The following is a 21,999-nucleotide window of genomic DNA, read 5'->3' as shown; positions in this document are numbered from 1 at the left end:
CTTCCCTTACAGCAAAACAGTTCAGGAGACACACTAAGAAACACCATTTCCCTTAAAGAAAGCACTTTATTTTCTATTTAAGCAATTCGGTCACAGTACATTATTTTACATAAATGGCAGTAATTTTTTAAATCTCCACTTAAAAGGCCTTGTGTCTGAGTCTGAGGTGATAAGAGGATATGAACACAAGTATAAAAACAGTGCAAAACGTTTAGCCCGTAGCCTCCAGAGTTGGCGTCGGGAATCCCCTCGCACGTTGCTGGGCCAGTTACATTAAACATTGAATAGTAAACATTCCTGGGTGTCCTTTAGTCTAACATCAGACCCAGAAATGTAATCAAGTGAAATGGCTCCACCGCCCCCAACAACTCAAACCATCCAACCCCCCAGACCATAGGCCCGCAGCAGGTTGAGCTCCCAAGTTCTGTGACGTGACGTCTTGGCAGTGGTGCCGTGGGAAGAAATACAGGATGTCTGTCGCACTGGGAACCAGAACAGACTAGCTCTGCTTTTAAAGCTTTGCCTTTAAAGTATGAATTCTCTAGGAGTAAAGGTGCCACCAGGAAGGCTGGAGTAGCAGGAAGTCAAAAGCCCAACTCAGAAATGTAGCCAGAAATGGCCACAACCTCTAAGAAAATTGTCTCCATTAACCACTGGGTCTTTGCTGCTAAAACTACAGTGAAGCACTTGGTGCCGACTGAAGTGAGGTTAACAGCCCATGAGCAACAAGATTACATTTAGCTGATTTTGCAAGAAGTGTCTATTCACCACAGCAAACGCCGGGGAGAACATAGGGGATTTTATTCAGCACGAAGCACAGCTCTCATTCTCCCCCTGCATCACCTTGGCAGTGTTTGATATAACGTGGCAGAAAACCAGATTCCACACAGGTGCCTCAAGCAAAAGTCTCTACCATCCCATGCTTGAGGAAATTCTCTTTTTTTCAAATTCAGGGTACCAAAATATGGCTCAAATGAAGTCCTATAAACCCACTTACCTCATCTAAAGAGACCCTTAAAGCTCACAAAACATTGTTAAACATCCTGGTTAAGACTGTGCTTCTAGATGTCGTATTTTTGCTTATATTAGTTTTGTAATAAAAAGCTAATTTCCTACCCAAAGGAAATTAGTCTATTAAGCAGATGGTCAGTATTCCAGCGAACCTTACTGGCATTGTTTTCTGGCAGTGGAAGATTCTAGTATAGAAAATTTTCTCTTACTAAAAATATTAGAAGTACCAAGGACTATTGCATAAGAGAAAGTTTGTAGCAGCCTTTCTGCTAGGCAGGTGGCACAGTGGAAGATAACAATTACTTCATTCACCAAAGGACAACACTACTTGAATGGCAAAGATTTCCAGCATCATAAGCAGACACAGAGGTGGCTGAGGTGAGGTGAGCAGCAGTGTCCCTAAAACTCACTTAAGGCTTATTAAAGGTCAGTTCATTTCAGGGGGCTCCGCCGTAACCACAAAGTACTCTCTGGGTATCATAAAAAACATTTTAAATACTGAAGGACTTTCTCCTTTCATGCAATCCCGATCCTTAACTACTTTTTCCCTTAAATCCTCCAAATGGACTCATTTCTCTTCCCTAGGAATGATACACAATGGCATGACCACGATTATAGAAGCTCATTTATAAAGCTCCATATCCAATATGTTCATTAACAGGCTGAGGATGGGAAGGGGGGCCTTGCCTCTATGGCCAACAAACTGCTGGTTTATAGGTTTGCAGACCAATTCCCCCACGGCCACTATCACCAAATGTTTCTCTGGAACCATTTGTTCACAGAGGCCTTGTCGTTTAAAAGGGAAAAAAAAAAAATCCCTCAAATAGTTCCAGGTCATAACAAGATGTAAGAATCTAGGAGTGTAGACTAAAGGTGTACGAGGGCCTGCAGAAACCCTGCTCACAAAGAGCCCCTTGTTTGCTGCTCCTTTTGGTGCAAATATTTCAGTAGGCTTTTACCCCCACTAAACCACTGAAGTTTTCAAAAGTTTGAGCTTTCTTCTGAAAAACACCAATCATGAAGATCTCGAGGAACTTAAAACAAGCCTCTTAGTTCCCACCAGCCAGAATAATATATAAGGAGCCCTGCAGGTGAGGGAGCCTGAGAGGCCCCATGCGGATAAACTCGAAGGCTGCGTGGTTATGAAGATGGCAGTCGCTCTCAATCCTCCCACATGACCCTGGTCTTTTGGGGACTACTCCTCTTTGTGTCTGGTTTTGATGGTTGTTAAAGATTTAGCAAGAGGCTCATATTACCGACTATGCTAACATTTCTATGAATTCTATCATCAACTGTTTAGACAATCAGTTGCCTACACATCTGGTGTTTAAGAGATGACAAATAGAGGTTTCTGGCCACATGTGCTGTCCCTGACATCATTACTCTCTCGAACTCACACAGAAAAGAATCAGTCCTGTCAGATCCAACGTTAACTCCAAACGAATGCTTGACTCTGGGCCAGGGCAAGGGCATCACTGTAGAAACCACAGACTGCTAACATCCCCAGACTTGCTCTTTGGCTCGTCCCAGGGGAATACGGAGCCTCTCATTGGTTAAACAATCCATCTCTGGGGAGAGCAGCGACCAGCCTGATATAAAAATGTGGTGAGTGTCTTAAGGACAACTTCGTTTCATGGCAGAACTAGGGACGGTGCCAGCTCCAGAGGGAAAGTTGCAGGAAGGAGCAGTATTTCCTCTTGACATTTATAAACCTCTTACTACGGCAGCATGCACAGAAAGACGGGAAAAGCTGGCAATATTTCCCCTATATGAAGCTATAAGCCAAAGCAAATTTAAGGATTCATGAATTTTCTTTGGGATTGCAAAATAAGTACACGTATAAAGCCAAATAATTCAAGATGGTATTTTCCCCATCCAAAATCGCCTTATCCTAATTCCATGGCAGAATAGACCCATTCTCTATAAGTACTTAATCTTCTGTACATTTTCAGTTTAAAGATACAATTAAAGAGACAACTTATTATTTTAGGAAGAGCTAGGGAGGAATCGTAGTCCATTAATTAATGGAAACCACATATACCCTGTTTCTTCTCTCCAAGTGAGATACTTTTGTCTAGGGAACAGTGAATGAGAAGTAATGTGCAAGTAGGAAGATGTCAGTCAATTCCTCAGAGAGGTCATGCCAGAAGAATTGTGAATGCCAGAAGACTGGTTTTTGCAACTGAGTGCTGTAACGACAGTGTCTGAATTACTTACATGAGAAAAAAAAAAAAAATCAAGCCCTTGATAGTAACCAGCCACTCTACCCAGGAAAGAGGGTAAAATGCTCCCCACGGGGTGTCTGTTCTCCTCTTCCAGCCTCATCCTAAGTGCTCTAGCACCTTCCCAGGTGAAGCATGGAAAGAGGGGAAAAAACAGTAATGGCTATTGGAGTTTGGAGTTATGTAGAGTAAATCCAAAGAGAATAAATGTATAAGAAATAAGATGAAAAACAAGGACTCATCACCTGAATTCAAGACCAGCGTATACTACACGACCAGTAATCGTAACTGTTATCAAGTGTCCCTTCAAGATCAGAAGATCGTGTAAATCCATCTGGTCATCCTCTACCGCGTTTGAGTAGTTAATGTCTAATACTTCAAAGAGAGAAGTTGCCATAACTGTACAATATGGTATTTCAGGACCTTTCTTCCATTCTGAAAAGCTGAAAGTGGATTACTCTGATACTTTTGGCTTCAGTATTCTGATCTATAAACAGTTTTCTCTTAGAAAACTTAGAACCTTCCTAATAATACTTCATACCTGTTGAGTGCTTTAGTCATTTTCCAGTGCTTTCCACATACCCCATCCCTCACACGACCCTCACGACTGTGAGGTAAGCCAGGGCAGGTGCTATTAGTACCCCCACTTTACAGATGAACCTGAGACTCGGGGAGGTGACTCAACTAAGGGTCACATGGCTATCAGGAATTGAAAGAGGGACTGGAAACTACCCTAATCCAAACTCTTTCTCCCCTAGTAATGGATGGGAACTGCTTCTATCAATCTGTGCGTTAGCAATCCACATCCTTTTCCACATGGTGACTGAGTTAACAAGGTGACTGGAAAAGAATGGCTCTACTTTTACTGCTTCGATAAAAAAATCTCTTAGGTTGAAGTCAGGAAACTTCATTTCTTCCCAGTCCAATGTCTAAACCTGAGCATGGCCCTATACAGCCTTTAGGAAACTGGGGATAAAAACGAACATCCTGCGTGGACACTGAAGTGTACAATGGGAGGGAGCAGAGGGAGGGGCCGCCCCTCACAGAGCCACACAGAAGGCACTTCAGACAATGTCTTCGGCAGGGTGGTGGAAGGGGTGGGCACCCAGGGTGGAGAACTGGTACCAGTTCCGCAGGAAGCCCCGGTTGTACTGGCCTGTGTCCACGATGAGCCCACAGAGGAGCCGGCGCCCCGTCTTCTGTCGAAGGGCCTGCTGGACTTCCCTCTCGGTGACGTTGTAACTGATGTTTATCAGCTGGATGAGGAAGATGTAGGCCATGCCCGCCGTGATGATCACAGAGTACCACACGCAGGTGAAGGACAACGCTGAGCTGGGAGGAGAAAGGGCGGGTCAGGACTACCAATCTCTTCGGTGGGTAAGTGGCACCATTCTAACATTTGACACGCGCAGTACTCGTTACGAAGGACTCTGGTGCCTTCCCCAGTTATCCTGATTGGAAGATACTTTTCCACCCTCAGGACACCAGAACGCTTAACACAGAACTATTCCCATGTCCTATTTTATGCTATAATTATCGGTGCCTCTTTTTCTAGAATGTTGTATTACAGTAGCAAGGACGTTTTTGTATTTGGTGTCCCCCATGCGACCAACACAGTGCCTCACAGAACAGCATCCCGAATCTATCGAATGAATGAACAATTCCAAAATCGTTCTTAACTGAGCAGATACTGCTACAAACATCCTCCAGGAAGCTGTGGGTGGGAACGCAGGAACAGTGCTAAGGCCCTGCATCCCCATTTTGTCAGTACGATCAGTACAACATTGATGGACACAAACCGCTACAGGTCCTGATGTCTATAAATCCAGCCTCCTCAAGCCAACAGAATCACACCGGACAAGAAAGCTCCTTTCAGCTCATCAGTCAGACTGCGAGGAGAGGCTACTGATTAATGTCTGCCAGTTGACTCTTTTCAAATATTTGCAAATGAAGGGTCAGCTGGAAATGAACCCATCCCAAGGAATCTTCATTTGTTAAGCTGAAAGTGACTCAGAGATGATTAACTCACCAGAGATGAGGAAAACCAGGCTCAATGGGGTGACGTGAAGCACCTGTATGGAGGGTGAGTACCAACGGCGGACCATGTTCCTCATTCCATGTCAGTGGCCCCCAGAAAGCTCACAAAACTCATGCTTAGCAACACAAAGACGTGCCCTGCTTTGGGACTTTATCACCCACATTTCACAACCTACTAACACTCTCAGTACAGAAAGAAAAGGAATTGGCCCTGAGGAGGAGGACCAATCTATTCTACTAATGCTCACAAACCTCTAGATTGAGAATAGCAACAGGAGATCTGGCCACAAACTAATGTAAACAAATACCTCCACAGAGGCACTATGTAGGGAAAGCGGGGATTGTTCTGAAAACAAAGAGTAAGAAGAAAGAAAAGGAGGGTGCCTGGGTGGCTCAGTCTGTTAAGCGTCCAACTTTGGCTCAGGTCATGATCTCACAGTTCGTGGGTTTGAGCCCCGTGTCAGGCTCTGTGCTGACAGCTCAGAGCCTGGAGCCTGCTTCGGATTCTGTGTCTCCCTCTCTCTCTGCCCCTTACCTGCACACACTCTGTCTCTCGAAAATGAAGAAAGAAAGAAAAGAAAAAAGAGAGAAAGAAAGACAGACACAGACAGACAGACAAGGACCATGGGGCAGAGCTGTCCTAGCTCAGACTGGGGACCACAGACCCCACACAGCATCCTCCTCAGAGGAAAAGGTGGAAGAGAGGACGCAAAGAACACAGGCAGGGGGCCCACAGCGCTCTGGGGAGGGGCTGGCTACGGCCAAAGCTGCAAAACCCCGGCTTCCCACAAAGCATGGAGATCTCCACAATATATAAATGTGCCCCAACCTAACAAAGGAAATTGTGACCTAGATACCACAGTAATCATGAGTGGTGATATTTTAAAAAGTAGAACAGGAAAAACCAATGGAGGTTACAAAGTAAAGAAATGTTACAGAAATTGTGAGCACACCACAAAAGGATCAGAAGCAATAAATCCAGATAGGGCTAAAGAGCATGAGAAAGCCACAACAAAGGGAGGCAAGATTGTCTTGCCTTGACAATCTATGACAAAATAGACCACACACATACCCTGGGACCGCTCCTTTATGGCTTTAGTTTCACTACTGCTACCTTGGCCATGCACGTGGTCATCTATCTGACTCCGGACTTCCCTGCCTGAGCCCTGCCCTCCCTGCAGTGTACTAGTTCCTCAGTCTGTAAGGGTCAACGGTCAGCACCCTAGAGAAACACACCTGTCCACTGCACAATTCGGTTGGCAATTTCAAGGATACCCAGCATCCGATAACCTGTCCCATGTTTTGGTTAAAAACTGACGTGGCAGCAAATCACAGCCCCTTACATTAACGGCAACATCTGTTCCCTCTTCTACGGGCCTTTGTGCTACGGCAGCCACATCTCACCTGTAATCTGCGTAAACTCCAGGACAATAGAAGAGAGCTGTGAAGACACTTCTATCTCTACAAATGGTGTCCAAGGTCAGTGTTATCCCATACACCGAAGTTAGCAAGAAGATCGAAAGGGCAAGTATAAATGCTTGATGATTTGATTCTCCAACACAGCTATTTATCCTCAAAACAGCATAAGGGAAAGAAAAAGCAAACATTTTAAAAAGTTCTCGATACAGATGGTAGCTAGATTCATCATGGTGATCATTTCATAATGGACATAAATGCTGAATCACTACGCTGTGCACCTGAAAGTAATATAACGTTGTAGATCAAGTACAGTTCAATGAAAAAGAAGGGGGGCCTTGCCTCTATGGCCAACAAACTGCTGGTTTATAGGTTTGCAGACCAATTCCCCCACAGCCACTATCACCAAATGTTTCTCTGGAACCATTTGTTCACAGAGGCCTTGTTGTTTAAAAGGGAAAAAAAAAATCCCTCAAATAGTTCCAGGTCATAACAAGATGTAAGAATCTAAGAGTGTAGACTAAAGGTGTACAAGGGCCTGCAGAAACCCTGCTCACAAAGAGCCCCTTGTTTGCTGCTCCTTTTGGTGCAAATATTTCAGACTTGAGGTCCATTCCCAGCCCTCCTGGCCTTGCTGCACCCTCCTCCTCCCCTACGTCCCCTTCTATGGGCGAGGGGGCAGGCTACATGACCAGAATCCTCAGCATCCTAGCCATAAAAAGCATAATTCCCTGACCACAAGTGCCTCGAGAGCTACAGAGCAGCAAATGCACTACTTACAGCATTCAGAATCAACTACACCATTTTAGATTCGCTCAGTGAAACAGCAACACTGTCTTCAAAAGTTGCACTTCATATAGTATGGGTGTCCTAGTTTGGCACTGGCCAGCTGGAAGGTACCAAAAAAGCCCAACTTTCACGGCACCTAGGTGGCTCAGTCACTTGGGTGTCCGACTCCCAATCTCATGGTTTGTGGGATCAAGCCCCACGTCAGGCTCTGTGCTGATGGCACTGAGTCTGCTTGGATTCTCTCTCTCCCTGTCTCTCTGCCCTCTCCCTGCTCTTTGTCTCAAAATAAATAAATAAATAAAACTTAAAAAAAAAAAACAAAAAGCGCCCACCACTCTACAAATAACAAAACAGGAAGGTACCTGGTACCTGGTAGGGCCTTCCCTCAACAATGCAGACCAGGAGTCATCAGAATGGTAAAGGATGGATGGTGAGGGGACAGGGTCACCTACAAATATGGGAACACTTTCTTGAGCTCTGTGTTCAAAAGGCACAGCACAGGGAAACGTGCCTATACGGATTCTGATCCCTTCTTTTTTTAAAAAACACCATTCGACTGCAGATACTTCTCTTGCAGGAAGGAGAAGGTAACAGAGGGACAGCTAAGAAGGGAAAAGCAAAGTAGCAACAACACCACCACCACCCTTCAGGAAATGACTGAGGGGACTACATCTGTGAGACTGGGAAGCTGGTGACTCAGTGGGAATATCATGCCAGCACACAAATATCTGCAAGGTGTAAAGCTGGGAACGAGTGAGATTTTAGGGTGGCGCAAAGGAGGAGCAAACACAGCTAGAGTCTCACGTGAATTTACACTCTGCAAGCCACCAGATTTTCCCAACATACCAGACACAGTGATGATCCATTCTCCTCACACAGATGCCACAGATCCGGCAATGCCACGCCCGCGCTGGTCGCACCAGCTGGCACTTGGCACACCAGTCCTCCTTGACCTTGGTAGGGCTTCCAACCAACACCCTGGAAGAGCCCTTAGGCTCATCCTTCAGCGTGCGGTTGTTGAGACTACCCGATGATTCTGTGCCCGGGAACCCTTTGGTCTTCTCCTGCCCTTTTCTGGTCAGGCATTCAGTCTGGCCGCTGCTTAGAGGTCTGTCATTGCTTGCTGGATTTCTGAGGTAGCCTGGATTCTTCTTGGCTCTGTACAAGGCTAAGAGTATCAGAAATAACCCGCAGGTAAGAAGAGCCAGCTGAGTGGGTCCCACACGCCCTTTGGGGACCACTTCCTGCAGGAACACATAGTACATGTAGCCCAGAGAGAACAGTCCGAGGCTCAGGAAAAACAGAGTCTGTTCTTTCCTTCTGTGAGTGAGGTAGTAGTACCACAGAGCCAGCACAGGAAGGGAGGTCAAAACCACCCCCCCCAGGAGGAAATGCCAGGAAGCCACGCGGAGGAAGACGGGCAGTAGGACGAGCGGGGGAATGATGCTAATGTTAACTTTTTTGGCTCCCCTAAGCCAAGGAATTCGGAGGCGATCAGAAATAGTATCCATGATTCTTTCACAAGTCTCCGGCTGCACGGATTTACATGTAATCCATCTATTCAGAAGAGCACAAAAAGAAGGCACTTCACATGGGGTTTGCTAAACAAAAAAACACTCAACACCACAGGCCAAACAGCAGGATAAATGATAAAAGAGGCCAAAGGCCAAGTATTCTACTTCTATACTACTAAACATGAGCTTTTCGGATCACATATCATTTTTTAATACGAAAGAGACTAGCTACCGTTTAGAAATGTAACAGTTAAAAACCACTTCTCCAGGAAGCAAATATGTAGGAATACACACATATTCTGTACAAGTACTGTTTACGTTTGGGGGCGTATAGAGACTTAAGATCCTCACAACAATTCACAATCTAGTTGCAAAGACAACATGGGAATTCAGGAAATCTCAGGACAAAGCAGCAAAATCGCCTAATGAACTCTTGTGGGCAAACACTGAGGAGTGCTCAGAGGAAACACTTCCGGGTGGAGTCTCTAGATGGGTCTCTGTGAACAAACGTGGGCTTGGCGCCTGATCTCCACGGCTGGCTGGCACTGGTGTGGGGAGCTGGGGGGGGACAGGAGGCAGGGAGGCCGCCCAATGCAGAGGCACATGTACAGCACAAACCTGTCCTGTGCCAAGGAGTAAACCTGTCCAGCAAGGCCAGGGGGCTGCCTAAGAGTGGAGATCAAACCGGTAAGAGAAAAACGACTAAGCCTCGTGGACACGCAGTATTTGTACATATTTTTTGCACACTTGGGCTCCTAAGACAACGATCAGCTCAAGGAATAACTCTGACCGTAGACAGACAATTTGGAAACATAAGGCAACACCTTGAACGTTGAGGGGAGATAACTACATGGGAGTGGTACTGAGCAGCAGGACAGTGGAAAGACCGGGAGCCTATCTCCAGAGACAGGTAAGGAGAGAACGCAGCAACAGCCCAGGTCTCAAGGGCTAGGAGAGAGGAAGAGCTGGAAGGTTAATGGAAGAGCTGTGGTCTCGACTGATGGAAGTTGTGGAAACAGCATCATTTTTCCATTCATTAAAGCAGAGTGCTCCATTTTCTCAGTATGGACTTTAGACTGAGTCCATTTAAAAACACCTGTAAAAAAGACTACAGACACTATCAAGGAAAAATTACAAAAGGACTATGGGGTCTTCAGGGCTCTAAACTGCAATGTCCCAAGAACACTTTTCATGTCAAGATGGATGCACCAAGCTCTAAGTCAACAATGTGCCTCTGTGGTGACTTTTTTAACCAGATATAATTATTAAAGGGAAAAGCAACTTCCCAAACGTCCTTATTCTTTTCCCACATTATGCTTTCCATATGGCAACAGTTTTTAGATACATAATTATTTAGAAAATGGATAAAACCTGTTATTACTGTTGGGCACAAAATTTTTCTCACTGATGTTAAAAATCATTTTTTGGATAGTAATTTCCAACACTGGGCATTAATGGTGAAAACAAAATCCAAATACAATAATATCGGTCAAGACTGTGTTGCTGCCCATGCTGAAAACAGCCAGTTGGGGGAGGGAGGGCCTTCTGGCAAGACCCGTTCCAACAGCAGGAAAGTGATCCTTTGCCCTCAAGACCCTTTGTGGCCAGGTGCAGTCCATCCTCGAGTAGTTGGTCGCTAGATGCTGAGACCACTGAGGATGTAAGCACTTTCTGGTACTAATGTGTTCGTTTTAAATGTACGGATTCTGCGGGTCTGTACTTTATTTTTTTATACATTTAACTTGCCACTATCCCTTTATTTGCCTGTTCTCTCCATCATCTTCTCCCTTTAAAAATGAAAAAAATAATTATGTGCTACTAAACTGAGCCGAATAGACAGTTGTGCAGTTGTGCACTACCCAATAATTCATCTTTACAAAACCCTCACACTTGACATAAAAGACGACTATTTCAGACCCTTGGAAACAGCATCGGTAGCAAATTCTAGTGTTGTGGATGGCTAAGCTTAAAGTATGCATGGTAGTTCTCAAAACGGCCAGGGGGTCAACATCAAGAAACACTCCGCCCTTACCTATCGCACCCTTCATCGAGATCTTGGCAATCGCACAAACAGGCAGCCACGTGGTTCTTTTCCCCATTTCGATCTATGTACTCGCAGCAGCACAGGGGCTCCAATTCAGGTTCTTCCGCTTTGTTTGTCTTCACTGGCTTCATACTGCCCATCTGTGTCACGATTTCCACCTGTCACCATGAGTGGTAAGAAGCCCTCAGAAGGTAAAGGTGGAAAGAACACAACTCATCTTGTAAACACATCCACGCCTCTCTCTGATTATCCGCCAACGCCTGAGAAATCAAAAATGAGAAGAAAGAGGGGGAGGGAGTGTCTCGTTCTCATCATGCTTTTCTCTCTCGGCTTGGCCAGACAGTGAGCTCTAAGGGCTCCCAACCGCGTTCACCGTCCCTTCCCACCAGGGCTGGAGCCGTCTGGGCACCAGCCGTTCCCATGGTGACAGCCGACCACACAGCCCAGGACAGCCAGGGCGCGGGCGGCTGCGCTCACCTGCCGGTGCAGGCTGGGGAGGGCCGAGCGGTCCCCGCCCAAAGACTGGGCGCAGGTGGAAACTCACCCTCGGGGCTGCGGCCGGCGTCTGCAGCCGGCTCCGGGGAGGCCACCAGGCGCCCGCGCAGCGCTCAGAGTCGCCGTCCAGCCCCACCGCTCCGGCTCCGCACAGGGCGCCCTTCTCCCGCCTCCGCCGACCGTGAGGACGTGGGCGGGCCGCGAGCGCCGCCCCGCCCGAAGAATGACCTTGGAAAGGAAGTTACCTGCGCTCCAGGGCCGAGGTGCGGCTGCAGCCAAAGAGGCCGAGGTGGCGGGGAGAACGGCCGGTTCCTCCCGAGGCGCGGACGCGTCTTCCCAGCTCGGAGCCGCTGGGCTCTCGGTGTGACTGCTGGAGTCTCGAGGACCCCGGCTCCGCTCCGCCGCGCCTTCGCCGCCGCCGCCCACCTGTGAGCACAGCCGGCCGCGGCCCGGGCAGTGCGCCCGCCTCCCCGCCGCCCCCCTGCCCGCCGGGCTCGGTGTGGCAAGTCCGCGCGCGCTTCCGGGTGCCCCGCCTCCGGCGCCGGGGATCCCCGCCCGTCCGCACGTGCGCCGCCCGCCGCCCCGCGGGGCCCGCCGGTGAGGCCCCTCCCCCGGCCCGAGGCCCTGGCGCCCGGAGGACGCGGGGATCCGAGGACCCGAGGACGTGCTCCCGGGCGCGGGCGCCAGCGGCGAGGCGCAGGGCTGGCCCGGCACCTCCGCCCCTCCCGGCCCCCGTGCGGCCCCGCCAGTGCCCGCGGGCGGGCGGTACGTGGGCGGGGCAAGCCCAAACCCACGGCCGGGGGAAGTGCCGACGGAAAGACGGGAACCCCGGGAACCCGGAGGGTTCCCAAAGTACTGGGGACTCGTGGGTGGGCCACCCTTCATAAAGACGCTGGCAACAGGCTTAGGGGGAGATCTCCACCGCGAACTGTTCCCGAGGTACCGCCCCCAAATTCTCCAGCCTTCCCTTAAAGGCCCATCGCCGTCCCTGAGCTGTTAATTTATAAAGCTTGTTCATTTTCATGATTTCTGGCAAGCAGATTCTACATTAGACCAGCAGGCCTACTAGTACTTTTGTTCCAACAGTCTGCATATTTGAAATGAAATTGCCCGAAGATGACCGTAGAGTCCTCTTTGGGTTTTATTTTTGCACAAAATTTTAAGAGTGTAGGCCCATATACACTTTTTCACTGTAGCAGCGTTTCTAGTTATTTTTGTTTGGGTTTTTTTTTTTTTTTTTAAACAGAAAAAGAAAAACTACAACTCAGACATTTTGGGTTTTATTGGTATCAAGCAATTAATTGAATTCTGCATGCATACATGTTCAGTCAATCTATAAAGCAACTTTGTTAATTTCCTTTGAGGTATGTTTATGAAGTACAAGTTTTAAGTAACATCACAAGAACATTCAGCTTGCCACTGATCATTTTTGTGAATTTAACAGAGAACAAGTCTTAAAGTTTAATATCCAGTGACTCTTGCTCACAGCCAGACACTTCATAAATCCTTTTTTCAAAAACCCCAGGTAAGTACACTGGTACCCCAATGTAGGTTTGTTGGGAACCACCCAGAGAAATCCATTTTCCCTGTAATGAAGTTAATACTTTCATTCTCTACAGGCATCTCAAAAATGACTTTAGCTATCTCATGTGGCTTTGGTGACTCTGGGGGAAAAAAGAAACATATAACTAAAGGGAAGTAATTGTCCAAACAGTAAGAATAGATACAAATTACTCGGCACTATCTTTCTCTTGTTCCAAAGACATCATATTGAGACATACGTGCCTAAAAAATTGTTGTGAAAGAGCCAAGCTTCTGTCTGGCCTAGAAGTTCAGTCAGTGCACTAGTACAGGGATACAGTGCCCCCAAAAGTTTTTATTGAAGAGCTCAAGTTTGTGTCTGGTTATAACTTCCCAACTGAAACAAGCTACACACGTGAATGAGTAAGTGAAGACATATATGACTCCTGAAAAGTAATCCACAGATTATTTTCAACCAGGTGGTTCGCTTCCACCATGAAAGAGTGCTAAGCTAAAGCCACACTTAGTTCAAGTATTCCTTTGATCGGCCACTAAGTGCCCAGATTTTAACATAATCCTCTCGTTTTTAAAATCAGCACGTGGTTCTTCATTTTGAGTGTTGGTACCCTACATGTCTCCTTTTCCAGAATTTACTCTTCCACCATTTGATACATGAAGAGGCAAGATAATCTCACCTCTCATAGCTCCTGAAACATCTATCTTCAAAAAGATACAACGGCTGAAGAACCTTTCAGGTAATAGTTACCAAGTTGCAGATTCAGAACCTGACTACTGAATTCCCATGCTAAAGAAAAAATGAAGACACTGTAATATTTACAGTACACAAACTCAGAAATGTTATAATACATGCCTGAAACCTGGTCCTTCACAATTCATAATGATACAGAGGTTTATTCTTAAATTTTCTTTAGCATCTTCAGTGTATCTCAACTGGGAAAGCAGCCTGTCGAACACGTACTGATTCTGTACTAACAGATAAAGCATCAAACTTCAAATCTCACTGTAAAAACAAGGCCATACTACTCAGTTCGGAGTGTCTCATTTTCTTTTTGTATTGTAGAAATTCAAGTCCACAACGTATTTCACCTGAAATATCCACTGGAGAATACTTCCACTGGAGAAATCCACTGCTTAGAATTACGTATAAGAAGTGAAAGAATGGATCATTAAGGCCATCAGAGACTAGTCATCACATTAATGTTATTAAAAAGATTGTTCATATTAAAAGTACCAATAATGAGAAAATATGGAAATGTTCCTGTGACAATTAAAATCCTTCATCCTCTGGTTTTCTTTAAGACGTTTTCTTTTAGTTCCAAGTATCTCTACAGTTTCAGGCCTTGAGATCACTAGCTTTTGACAGTCATGCCAGTCTTGTTTTTATTTAGTAGATCAAAAGTTCTCTGAAGCATAACAAGTGAGCTCTTTAACTGCAAACAAAATTAATTTTCAAAATCAGATTAAGTTTCACCTGCTTATTTTTATGCCAAAAGTTTACATTTATATATTTGATATAGTTTTGTTTCTACTGATGCCCAGATAAAAGACTGAATTTATACAACAGCCAGCTGCTTCGGGTGTGTGTCAGTACGCCTGCTCAGGAGCTCTTCCTGTCCACTGTACCCCGCTCTTCTCCCCGCACTGTCCTGTTGCACATTCTGCCTCCCAGTAGGTTGTTTCCTTAAATGGTTTCTCAAGTGGCAGTGGTCTTGCCACTGTCCCCTGAACGACTCAAGTGCCACCTCCAGGCCTTTGCTTGCTGTTTCCTTCACGCTTGTATTCACCCATCTAAAACTTACCCATCACCACCGTCTCCGTGTCACCTTCCCTAGTCATCCTGCCTTTAAACTCCCAAAGCATTACTATGTACTTAACACTTAACTGTGTACTTTTTTTTTTTAATTTTGAGAGACCGCACTGAGGGAGAGAGGGTGGAGGGAGAATCTCAACCAGGCTCTGCTCCGATGGGGGGTGGGGGGGGGGTGGGAAGTGCGATTCCATGACCCTGCAATCACAACTTGAGCCGAAACCAAGAGTCGATTGCTTAACTGACTGAGCCACCCAGGCGCCCCAACTTTGTATTTTTTTATAGTCTTTAACAATATATCTGATTTTTCTAATAAAATTATAGGCAACTTGAGAGCAAGAATTATTCTTCTTTGTATTCATTCCTTTGTTCATTCAGTAAATGTTAATTGCTTACCTCTCACATGCTGGGTTTGTACTAAGCACTGCATATACAATGGTGAACCAAATAGGCACCATCCCTGCTGTCCTAGAGCTGACAGACTAGTGAGGGATACAGGACTAAAACGTACCATCACATCTATACATATATGCTCACACAATGCACTAAATTTCTGACTGGAGGATCATAGTGTCATTTTCTGAAATTACGTCAACTAGAGGAGAATCAGGCCTACTTAGCTCAGGATGAAAACTGAAGTCTGCTTTGGTCATGATCAATTTGTGGTGGCCTGTCAGTACCCAGGAGAAGATGCCAAGTCAGCAAGTGACCGCATGAGTCTGGAGCTCAGGGAAGAGGTTAGGGTAAGGGAAGTGGATCTGGGAGTCAATGGCACACATGGCACAACCTAGGGGAGTGGATGAGGCCACTTGAAGGGAAGGAGAGGAGAAGGGAAGAGAATCTAACGCAGAAAGTCTGGAGCATTGGACCAGGAAGAGGTCAAGTCGAGGAGATAGTTTTAACCAGCAAAAAGTCATTTTACGTTATGCTAAGTAAAAAAAGCCAGTCACAAAAGACCATATAGTATATGATTCCATTTATATGAAACGTCCAGCGTGGGCAAACCTATAGAAATAAAAAGCAGATTAGTGACTAGAAGCTGAGAGAATGAAGCATGGTGAAAGGCTGCTAATGGATATAGGGTTTCTTTTGAGGGTGATAAAAATGCTCTGGAATTAGTGGTGATGGTTGTATAACTTTGTGAATATATTAAGAATTCTTTAAAAGGCGAATTTTATAGTATGTCAATTATATCACAATAAAGCTGGATTTTTTTTTATAGTTTTAAAGAAGGCCAGATTAGATACATTTCATGAAAAGAGTGGTCAGCTCTGTCAAATGCTTACACTGTAAGGTGAAAACTAAAAACAGCTATATTAATTTTAACAGCCAGAGCTCACTGGGGACTTTAGCCGGAGCAATATCAGTGGAAGATATGGGGAAGAAAATAAGGCAGGAGTGACCTGAAGAGCGAATACTGGCTTAAACACAGGCATCCAATTTTACTCCCTCCTGAAACCCACTAAAAGCACAATAAAGGGACTCTTTAAAGGCATACATCCACAAGGACAGGGAGAACAGAAAAGGCAAAACTTTGGAAACAAGAAAGCAGATGGATGACTTAGGAGACCAGAAAAAGTGAACTCCTAAGCGAACTGCAGAGAAAGCTGAGAACCAACCAAATCTACCCTGAAGGATCCTCAAAAGCCTCAGGAATTGACAGGAATCTCTGAAAGTGGAAATATAGAGGAAGGGACTAAGGTAATGACTGAATGGCATTTGTGCTCTTCTACTACCTGGTAGAGGTCTACAATTTTATCATCTGGAGAGGATCTCTGGTTGACCCAGGGACAATAAGACACCATTTAGGACAGTGGTACAATCCCCAAAATGGGGATTGTATAAAAGAGTGGTGAGACCATCTTCCTCTGCCCTGCCCTCCTCCATCCCTCTACTTTGGCTCTCCTCCTAAAATGCCAGCAGCCAGCCCTTAATCCTTTGGGTGGAGACTGGAAGACACTTCTTTGTAGAAACCGACCAATCTAAGAGGAAAGACCCAAAGACAGTGATATCAGGGTTTCTCAACCAACAGCCCAGCCAGATCTACAGAGAAGTTCAGGAGACACCAGCCCAACCTACATTACGAGCTTAACAACTTCTGATCCACACAAGCAGACAACCAAGGACTACAGACATGTAACGAAATCTCCTAACTTTAAGAACAGAAATCAAAACAGGAAAGGATCTTGATGGAAAATAAGTATGCAAGAAGAAGGGAAAAAGTTTTTAGCCATCAGTAATATGATCAGAGAGATGAAGATACTATAGTCATTTAAAAAGATCATAATGCCATAAAAAAAAATTCAGAGAAGTCTTTGGAATCAAAAACTTGTTAGCAAAAATTGAAAAAGGGACAATTTAGTGAAGATTAAGTTGAGGAACTCTGAGGAAGCAGAACAAAAAGGCAAAGATGGAAGCTGAAAAGAAAAAGTAAGATTAGACAGTCTGTCCAAAAGAAGGTAGACATCTCAATTACAGGAGCCGCAGAAAGTCAGAAAAGAGAGTGGAGGAGAGGAGATCGTCAACTGTATAATTCAGTATTTCCTAGAACTAAAGGGCATGAGTTTCCAGATTAAAGGATGAGGAATGGTAATAGCTTCAGAATTTTCAATAGCAACACTAGAAGCAGAGAAACAATGGGGCAATGTCTTAAAAACTCTGAAGAAACATTGTTTCCAAGCTAGAGTTCTCTTCCCAGCCAAACTATTAATCAAGGGAAAGGATGGAGTAAAAAACTTGCACACAGATTAAGTCTTCAAATATTTACCTCCATGCTCTCTTTCTCAGGATGCTACTAGACAATATTCTCCATTAAAAGGAGGGAGTAAACCAGGAAAGCAGAAAACATTCTGGATATGGGAAACAGAGGAGGTGTTCAACAGGAAGCCCTAGGATGGTGGCTGTGTCCCTGCAGAGAGGGCCCCTGGGCCTGACTGGAGCCAGCCAGGAGGCTCCACCCACAGAATACCCAAGGGGAATGAAGGTTATGACAGGAGACTTACAAACAAACAGAGCTTTAGGAGATGACATACTTATAAATAATGGTTAATTAACCAACAGTAGTAAGACAATTTCAGGAATAAGAAAAAGCACAGAAAAGAAAAAGTAGTCCTGGTTTATTCCATCGCTCAGCTCAGAATAGCAAACTTTGTCAAAATAAACACTGGATGCTGATCATACCAAGATTATAACTTCTTTGGGAGCATGGGGGATCAGAAATGGAGGCAGGAAGAGGTGAAAGAAAACAAAACAAAATGTTTGTCTTCCATAATGGGTCAAATGATCATGTCTAAAACTGAAAAACCAAGAAGTATCAGTACATGCTTGTTGTTTATAAATATGGAGGTACACACCAAAAGAAACTAAAAGAGTTAAAGATTGTTGTATTTGGGAAAGTATATAGTGGGACTGCTTTTTTTCTGAGCGAGCCTGGTAGAACAAGTTAACCATGTGAAGGAGTGACTTTGGTGACAATAAAACCTTAAAAAAGTGAACAGGTTATGAAGGATAAAGTAGTGGCAGCCACCACAGGCAACTGGGAAAGAGCCCGACTGTGAAAGGGAGCAGAGAAAGAAGGATGTGGATGGCGTGGGTGCTTTGATGTAGAAGAGACTAGAGCAGGGGCCATGTGCAGATGGGAAAGATCCAGTTGAATGAGGGAGACTGAAATGGGAAGCCTGAGGGTGATGGACGAACAGGGTCTCCCACTAGCACATGCTGGGACTCTCCTCACAGGCAGAGCGATGCTCTGACAGCTGTGGACAAGAGGACAGAGTGCAGCAATTGGAGGGTCTGTAGGTCTGGTTACGGAAGGAGAGGAAAACTCTCTTTTCTCTTTGAGGCACAGTCATCAGTTGAGAGTCGGGGAAACAGGAGGCTGAGGAGGAAAGTGCAAATATGACCTATTCCCACTGAGAGTGGGAGGGGAACGGCACCAAGAGCTGTAGATACCGCGCATGTGACAAATGCCTAGTTGAAGCACCTTTAAGTTGGGGCAACTTAAATGCCCCACATGGCATCCTGAGAAAAAAATGAATCTTCTAAAAACCAATGCCCAGAAAAAAGGGATAGAAGGAAACAAAATATTAATAGTGACTATGTCTGAATGCTAGAACTATAAGTTTTCTACTCTTCTATCATTCTCTTTTTTAAGCTTGAAAAGTACGCATGTACTATATTATGACGGAAACAGTAATCTTATTTTTCAAAGGGAATCCTAAGTTTTGACTCATGGAACTGAGTATCACATATTGATGATACTGTCTTCAAGAAATAAATCTTCAGGAGCACCTGGGTGGCTCAGTTGGTTAAGCGTCCAACTTCGGTTCAGGTCATGATCTCACAGCCCGTGAATTTGAGCCCCGCGTCGGGCTCTGTGCTGACAGCTCAGAGCCTGGGGCCTGCTTCAGATTCTCTCTCTCTCTCTCTCTCTCTCTCTGTCTCTCTCTCTCTCTCTCTCTCTCACTCTGCCCCTCCCCTGCTCATGCTCTGTCTCTCTGTCTCTGTCTCTCAAAAATAAATAAAACATTTTAAAAAATTTTTTTAAAGAGATAAATGTTTATAGCAACACATCAGAACAACCTAAATGTTTATTCTTTAATGGAGGGCTGGTAAAATAAGTAATTATGGTACACTTATACTGTTGAATTCTATGCACTTGTTAATAGGAGCTGCTTTTATGCTAATATGGAAGCATCTCCAAGATATATGGTGAATAGATAAAAACAAAATAATCAACAGTGTATACAGTATACTTCTACAAAAAGTTAATATTAAGCATAAATTTTTATATAGAAGTATCAATAAAAAGAATGAGGTAGATGTATACAGTTGACCTTTGAACAACACAGGTTTGAACTGCGAGGGTCCACTCACATGTGGATTTTTTACAGGACAGTACTGTAAATGTGTTTTCTCTTCCTTATGATCTTCTTAATAACATTTTCTTTTCTCTAGCTTACTTCATTGTTAGAATACAGCACATAATACATGTAACATATAAAATATGTGTTAATCGAGGGGCACCTGGGTGGCTCAGTCAGTTAAGCATCCGACTTCAGCTCAGGTCATGATCTCAGTTTGTGGGTTTGAGCCCTGCGTTAGGCTCTGTGCTGATGGCTGGGAGCCTGGACTGGACCCTGCTTCAGATTCCGTGTCTCCTTCTCTCTCTGCCCCTCCTCCCTTGATCATGATGTCTCTCTCTCAAAACTAAATAAACATTAAAAAATTTTTTTTTAAATAAAATAAAAATATGTGTTAATCGACTCTGTTATCAGTAAGGCTTCTGGTCAACAGTAGGCTATTAGTAGTTAAGTTTTGGGGGAGTCAAAATTATATGTGATTTTCAACTGTGCAGTGCTCGGCACCCCTAACCTTGACATTATTCAAGAGTCAAATGTACATGCTGATATGGAAACATCTTCAAAATATATTACTAATTGTAAAATGAGGGTATGCAATGGTGTGTACAGTATGCTCCCATTTTGAAAAAAAATGCAAGTGACTATACATATAAAATGCATAATATAGAAACTGGCAAGGATAGTTGTCTCTAGGAGGGGGGTTTCTTCAAATAATGGTATGGTAAATATTCTCACACAACCAGAAGAGTAACTGCTTCATACTGGTATGAAAGTACTATGTAGTGTGGTACACAGAGTTGCCTACCTGTTCGAGCATCACGATAGAGTCTCGGAGCACTCCTTTTAAATGATGGGCCTGGTCTTTGTTCTTCTCAATACTTTCTGCTCTTGACAGCATACTGGAGGCTAAACTGAAAAAAAAATACCATCTTAAAAATAAGGGGAATAGCTTCTAATCTTGTCATTTCTAGAAATCATCAGTGTCCTATGAATTTGCAAACAAAGCAAAAAATTAAATTAAAAAAACCTTATGACTAAAGTATAGTTAGCAAACCAAAATCTCTAAACCGGAATTCAGTTTTCTGCAGCTAGAGAATTACTGAAATAATAACAGGTTGGGGGGAAAAAAAGACTTACTGCAGAGATTTCTCTTCTTGGAGGTGGAGACGGTAAAGGGACTGAGCAGCAGATTCTATCCTTGACAGCTTCAGAAACAGCGTCACATTCAACAGAACTAGCGACAGCAAACTAGGCAGAGCAAATTAATTGTACCTGGTTAATCCACTCTTATCCAGACCTAAAGCATTGCCATGTGCAGAACAGACACGCAAAACCTTTAAAAATGTACGTTGTCCAGTCCGTGAGTTCGAGCCCCGCGTCGGACTCTGTGCTGACCGCTCAGAGCCTGGAGCCTGTTTCGGATTCTGTGTCTCCCTCTCTCTCTGACCCTCCCCCGTTCATGCTCTGTCTCTCTCTGTCTCAAAAATAAATAAACGTTAAAAAAAATTTTTTTTAAATGTACGTTGTCCAGAGCAGTTTCCAATTATTGTTATTGTTTAAATCAGTTATCTCTATTTTATGGTATGAGGTAATTAGGTAAAAAGCGGATGGTGAGGAAAAAGTTAGAAGGTAACTAGAGTGACAAAAAGTCCTCAAAATGGCAGGTTGGGATTGTCCCTGACATCTCTTCTCTCTGCAAGGAATCCCAGCCAGTGCTGATGAGCGACCACCAGCTTAGAAATCTACCAGGTAACCTTGAGAGATCTATTTTTGGGTGCTTTCAGCTTAAGCAATTATACCCCCATTATGCTGCACTTCAAAAAGGAAATGATGATCAATATGGACTTGATCTTATGTAGATAGTCATGCACCTTATTCCCTGTGAAAGCCAAAACAAATTTTTGGAATTACTATTCAGCAAAAATCTCTTCTAGTTCAACTTAGACAAAGGAAGTATCAAATCCCAAATATGCGTGAATTGCATCATATATAAAATCTTACATGCTAAATGGATTTACTGTATTGGTTCTCACAGCAGCCTTTCAACTGAATGGAAGTATTTCTTATTACACATATATACAAATATATAGGTGGCATCATATCTTTCCTATTCTGTTAAAATATTGACTTCCCTTAAAAATACATAGAATTCATCTTTACCTGCCCAAAGAAGATTGTTTAAAAAAATGAAAACTAAGGAGGAACAAGGAAATCAAATCTATGAAATTATTGTGGCACTGAAATGGTATATAGATCAACA

General features: G+C 44.3%; 3 protein-coding genes across 8 annotated transcripts in view; 1 reads left to right on the top strand and 2 right to left on the bottom strand.

The window, feature by feature from the left end:
• Nucleotides 1-948: 948 nt before the first annotated feature.
• On the bottom strand, nt 949-11,689 carry ZDHHC23 (zDHHC palmitoyltransferase 23). 4 transcript variants are annotated; one of them, XM_060639962.3, is made up of 5 exons: nt 11,578-11,689; nt 11,022-11,293; nt 8,322-9,032; nt 6,675-6,842; nt 949-4,565 (listed from the first exon to the last, which is right to left on the bottom strand). In XM_060639962.3, exons 2-5 carry the CDS (start codon nt 11,171-11,173, stop codon nt 4,298-4,300), a joined length of 1,299 nt encoding a protein of 432 aa, XP_060495945.1. In that variant the 5' UTR covers nt 11,174-11,293; nt 11,578-11,689; the 3' UTR covers nt 949-4,297. The 4 variants fall into 4 exon arrangements, with proteins under 4 accessions (XP_060495945.1, XP_060495947.1, XP_060495949.1 ...); XM_060639964.3 differs by having other exon boundaries at nt 6,675-6,833; XM_060639966.3 differs by lacking the exon at nt 6,675-6,842.
• Nucleotides 11,454-13,804, top strand: LOC144612828 (uncharacterized). Its single transcript, XM_078432566.1, has 4 exons — nt 11,454-11,709; nt 11,766-12,467; nt 12,973-13,053; nt 13,697-13,804. The coding sequence occupies exons 1-2, from the start codon at nt 11,454-11,456 to the stop codon at nt 12,413-12,415; spliced, it is 906 nt and encodes a 301-aa protein (XP_078288692.1). The 3' UTR covers nt 12,416-12,467; nt 12,973-13,053; nt 13,697-13,804.
• The window catches only part of GRAMD1C (GRAM domain containing 1C), a 102,518-nt gene continuing 93,314 nt past the window's right edge, over nt 12,796-21,999 (bottom strand). For 2 of the 3 annotated variants that reach the window (XM_078453015.2, XM_060639961.3), the window contains 3 exons: nt 20,877-20,987; nt 20,545-20,650; nt 12,796-14,500 (listed from right to left, as the gene is read on the bottom strand). In XM_078453015.2, coding sequence (XP_078309141.2) covers nt 14,420-14,500; nt 20,545-20,650; nt 20,877-20,987 — 298 coding nt within the window. In that variant the 3' untranslated portion in view covers nt 12,796-14,419. Of the gene's footprint in view, nt 14,501-19,481; nt 20,086-20,544; nt 20,651-20,876; nt 20,988-21,999 lie in introns of those variants that run through there. The other variant, XM_078453016.2, reaches the window with a different exon arrangement.

Source organism: Panthera onca, chromosome C2, assembly GCF_046562875.1.
Source record: "Panthera onca isolate mPanOnc1 chromosome C2, mPanOnc1 haplotype 2, whole genome shotgun sequence".
In the NCBI taxonomy this organism is placed as follows: Eukaryota; Metazoa; Chordata; class Mammalia; order Carnivora; family Felidae; genus Panthera; species Panthera onca.
Note: the sequence above shows the minus strand (reverse complement) of the source record. Positions and strands in the feature narration are given on the sequence as shown.

Coding starts and splice junctions, on each gene's coding strand:
- ZDHHC23 (XM_060639962.3), bottom strand. CDS start 11,173: ATGGGCAGTATGAAGCCAGTGAAGACAAACAAAGCGGAAGAACCTGAA. Junction 6,843..8,321: donor ATGGATCATCACTGTGTCTG/GTATGTTGGGAA, acceptor TGCTGTTTTGAG/GATAAATAGCTGTGTTGGAG. Junction 4,566..6,674: donor GGAGTTTACGCAGATTACAG/GTGAGATGTGGC, acceptor TTCTCCTCCCAG/CTCAGCGTTGTCCTTCACCT.
- LOC144612828 (XM_078432566.1), top strand. CDS start 11,454: ATGGTGACAGCCGACCACACAGCCCAGGACAGCCAGGGCGCGGGCGGC. Junction 11,710..11,765: donor TTCTCCCGCCTCCGCCGACC/GTGAGGACGTGG, acceptor GACCTTGGAAAG/GAAGTTACCTGCGCTCCAGG.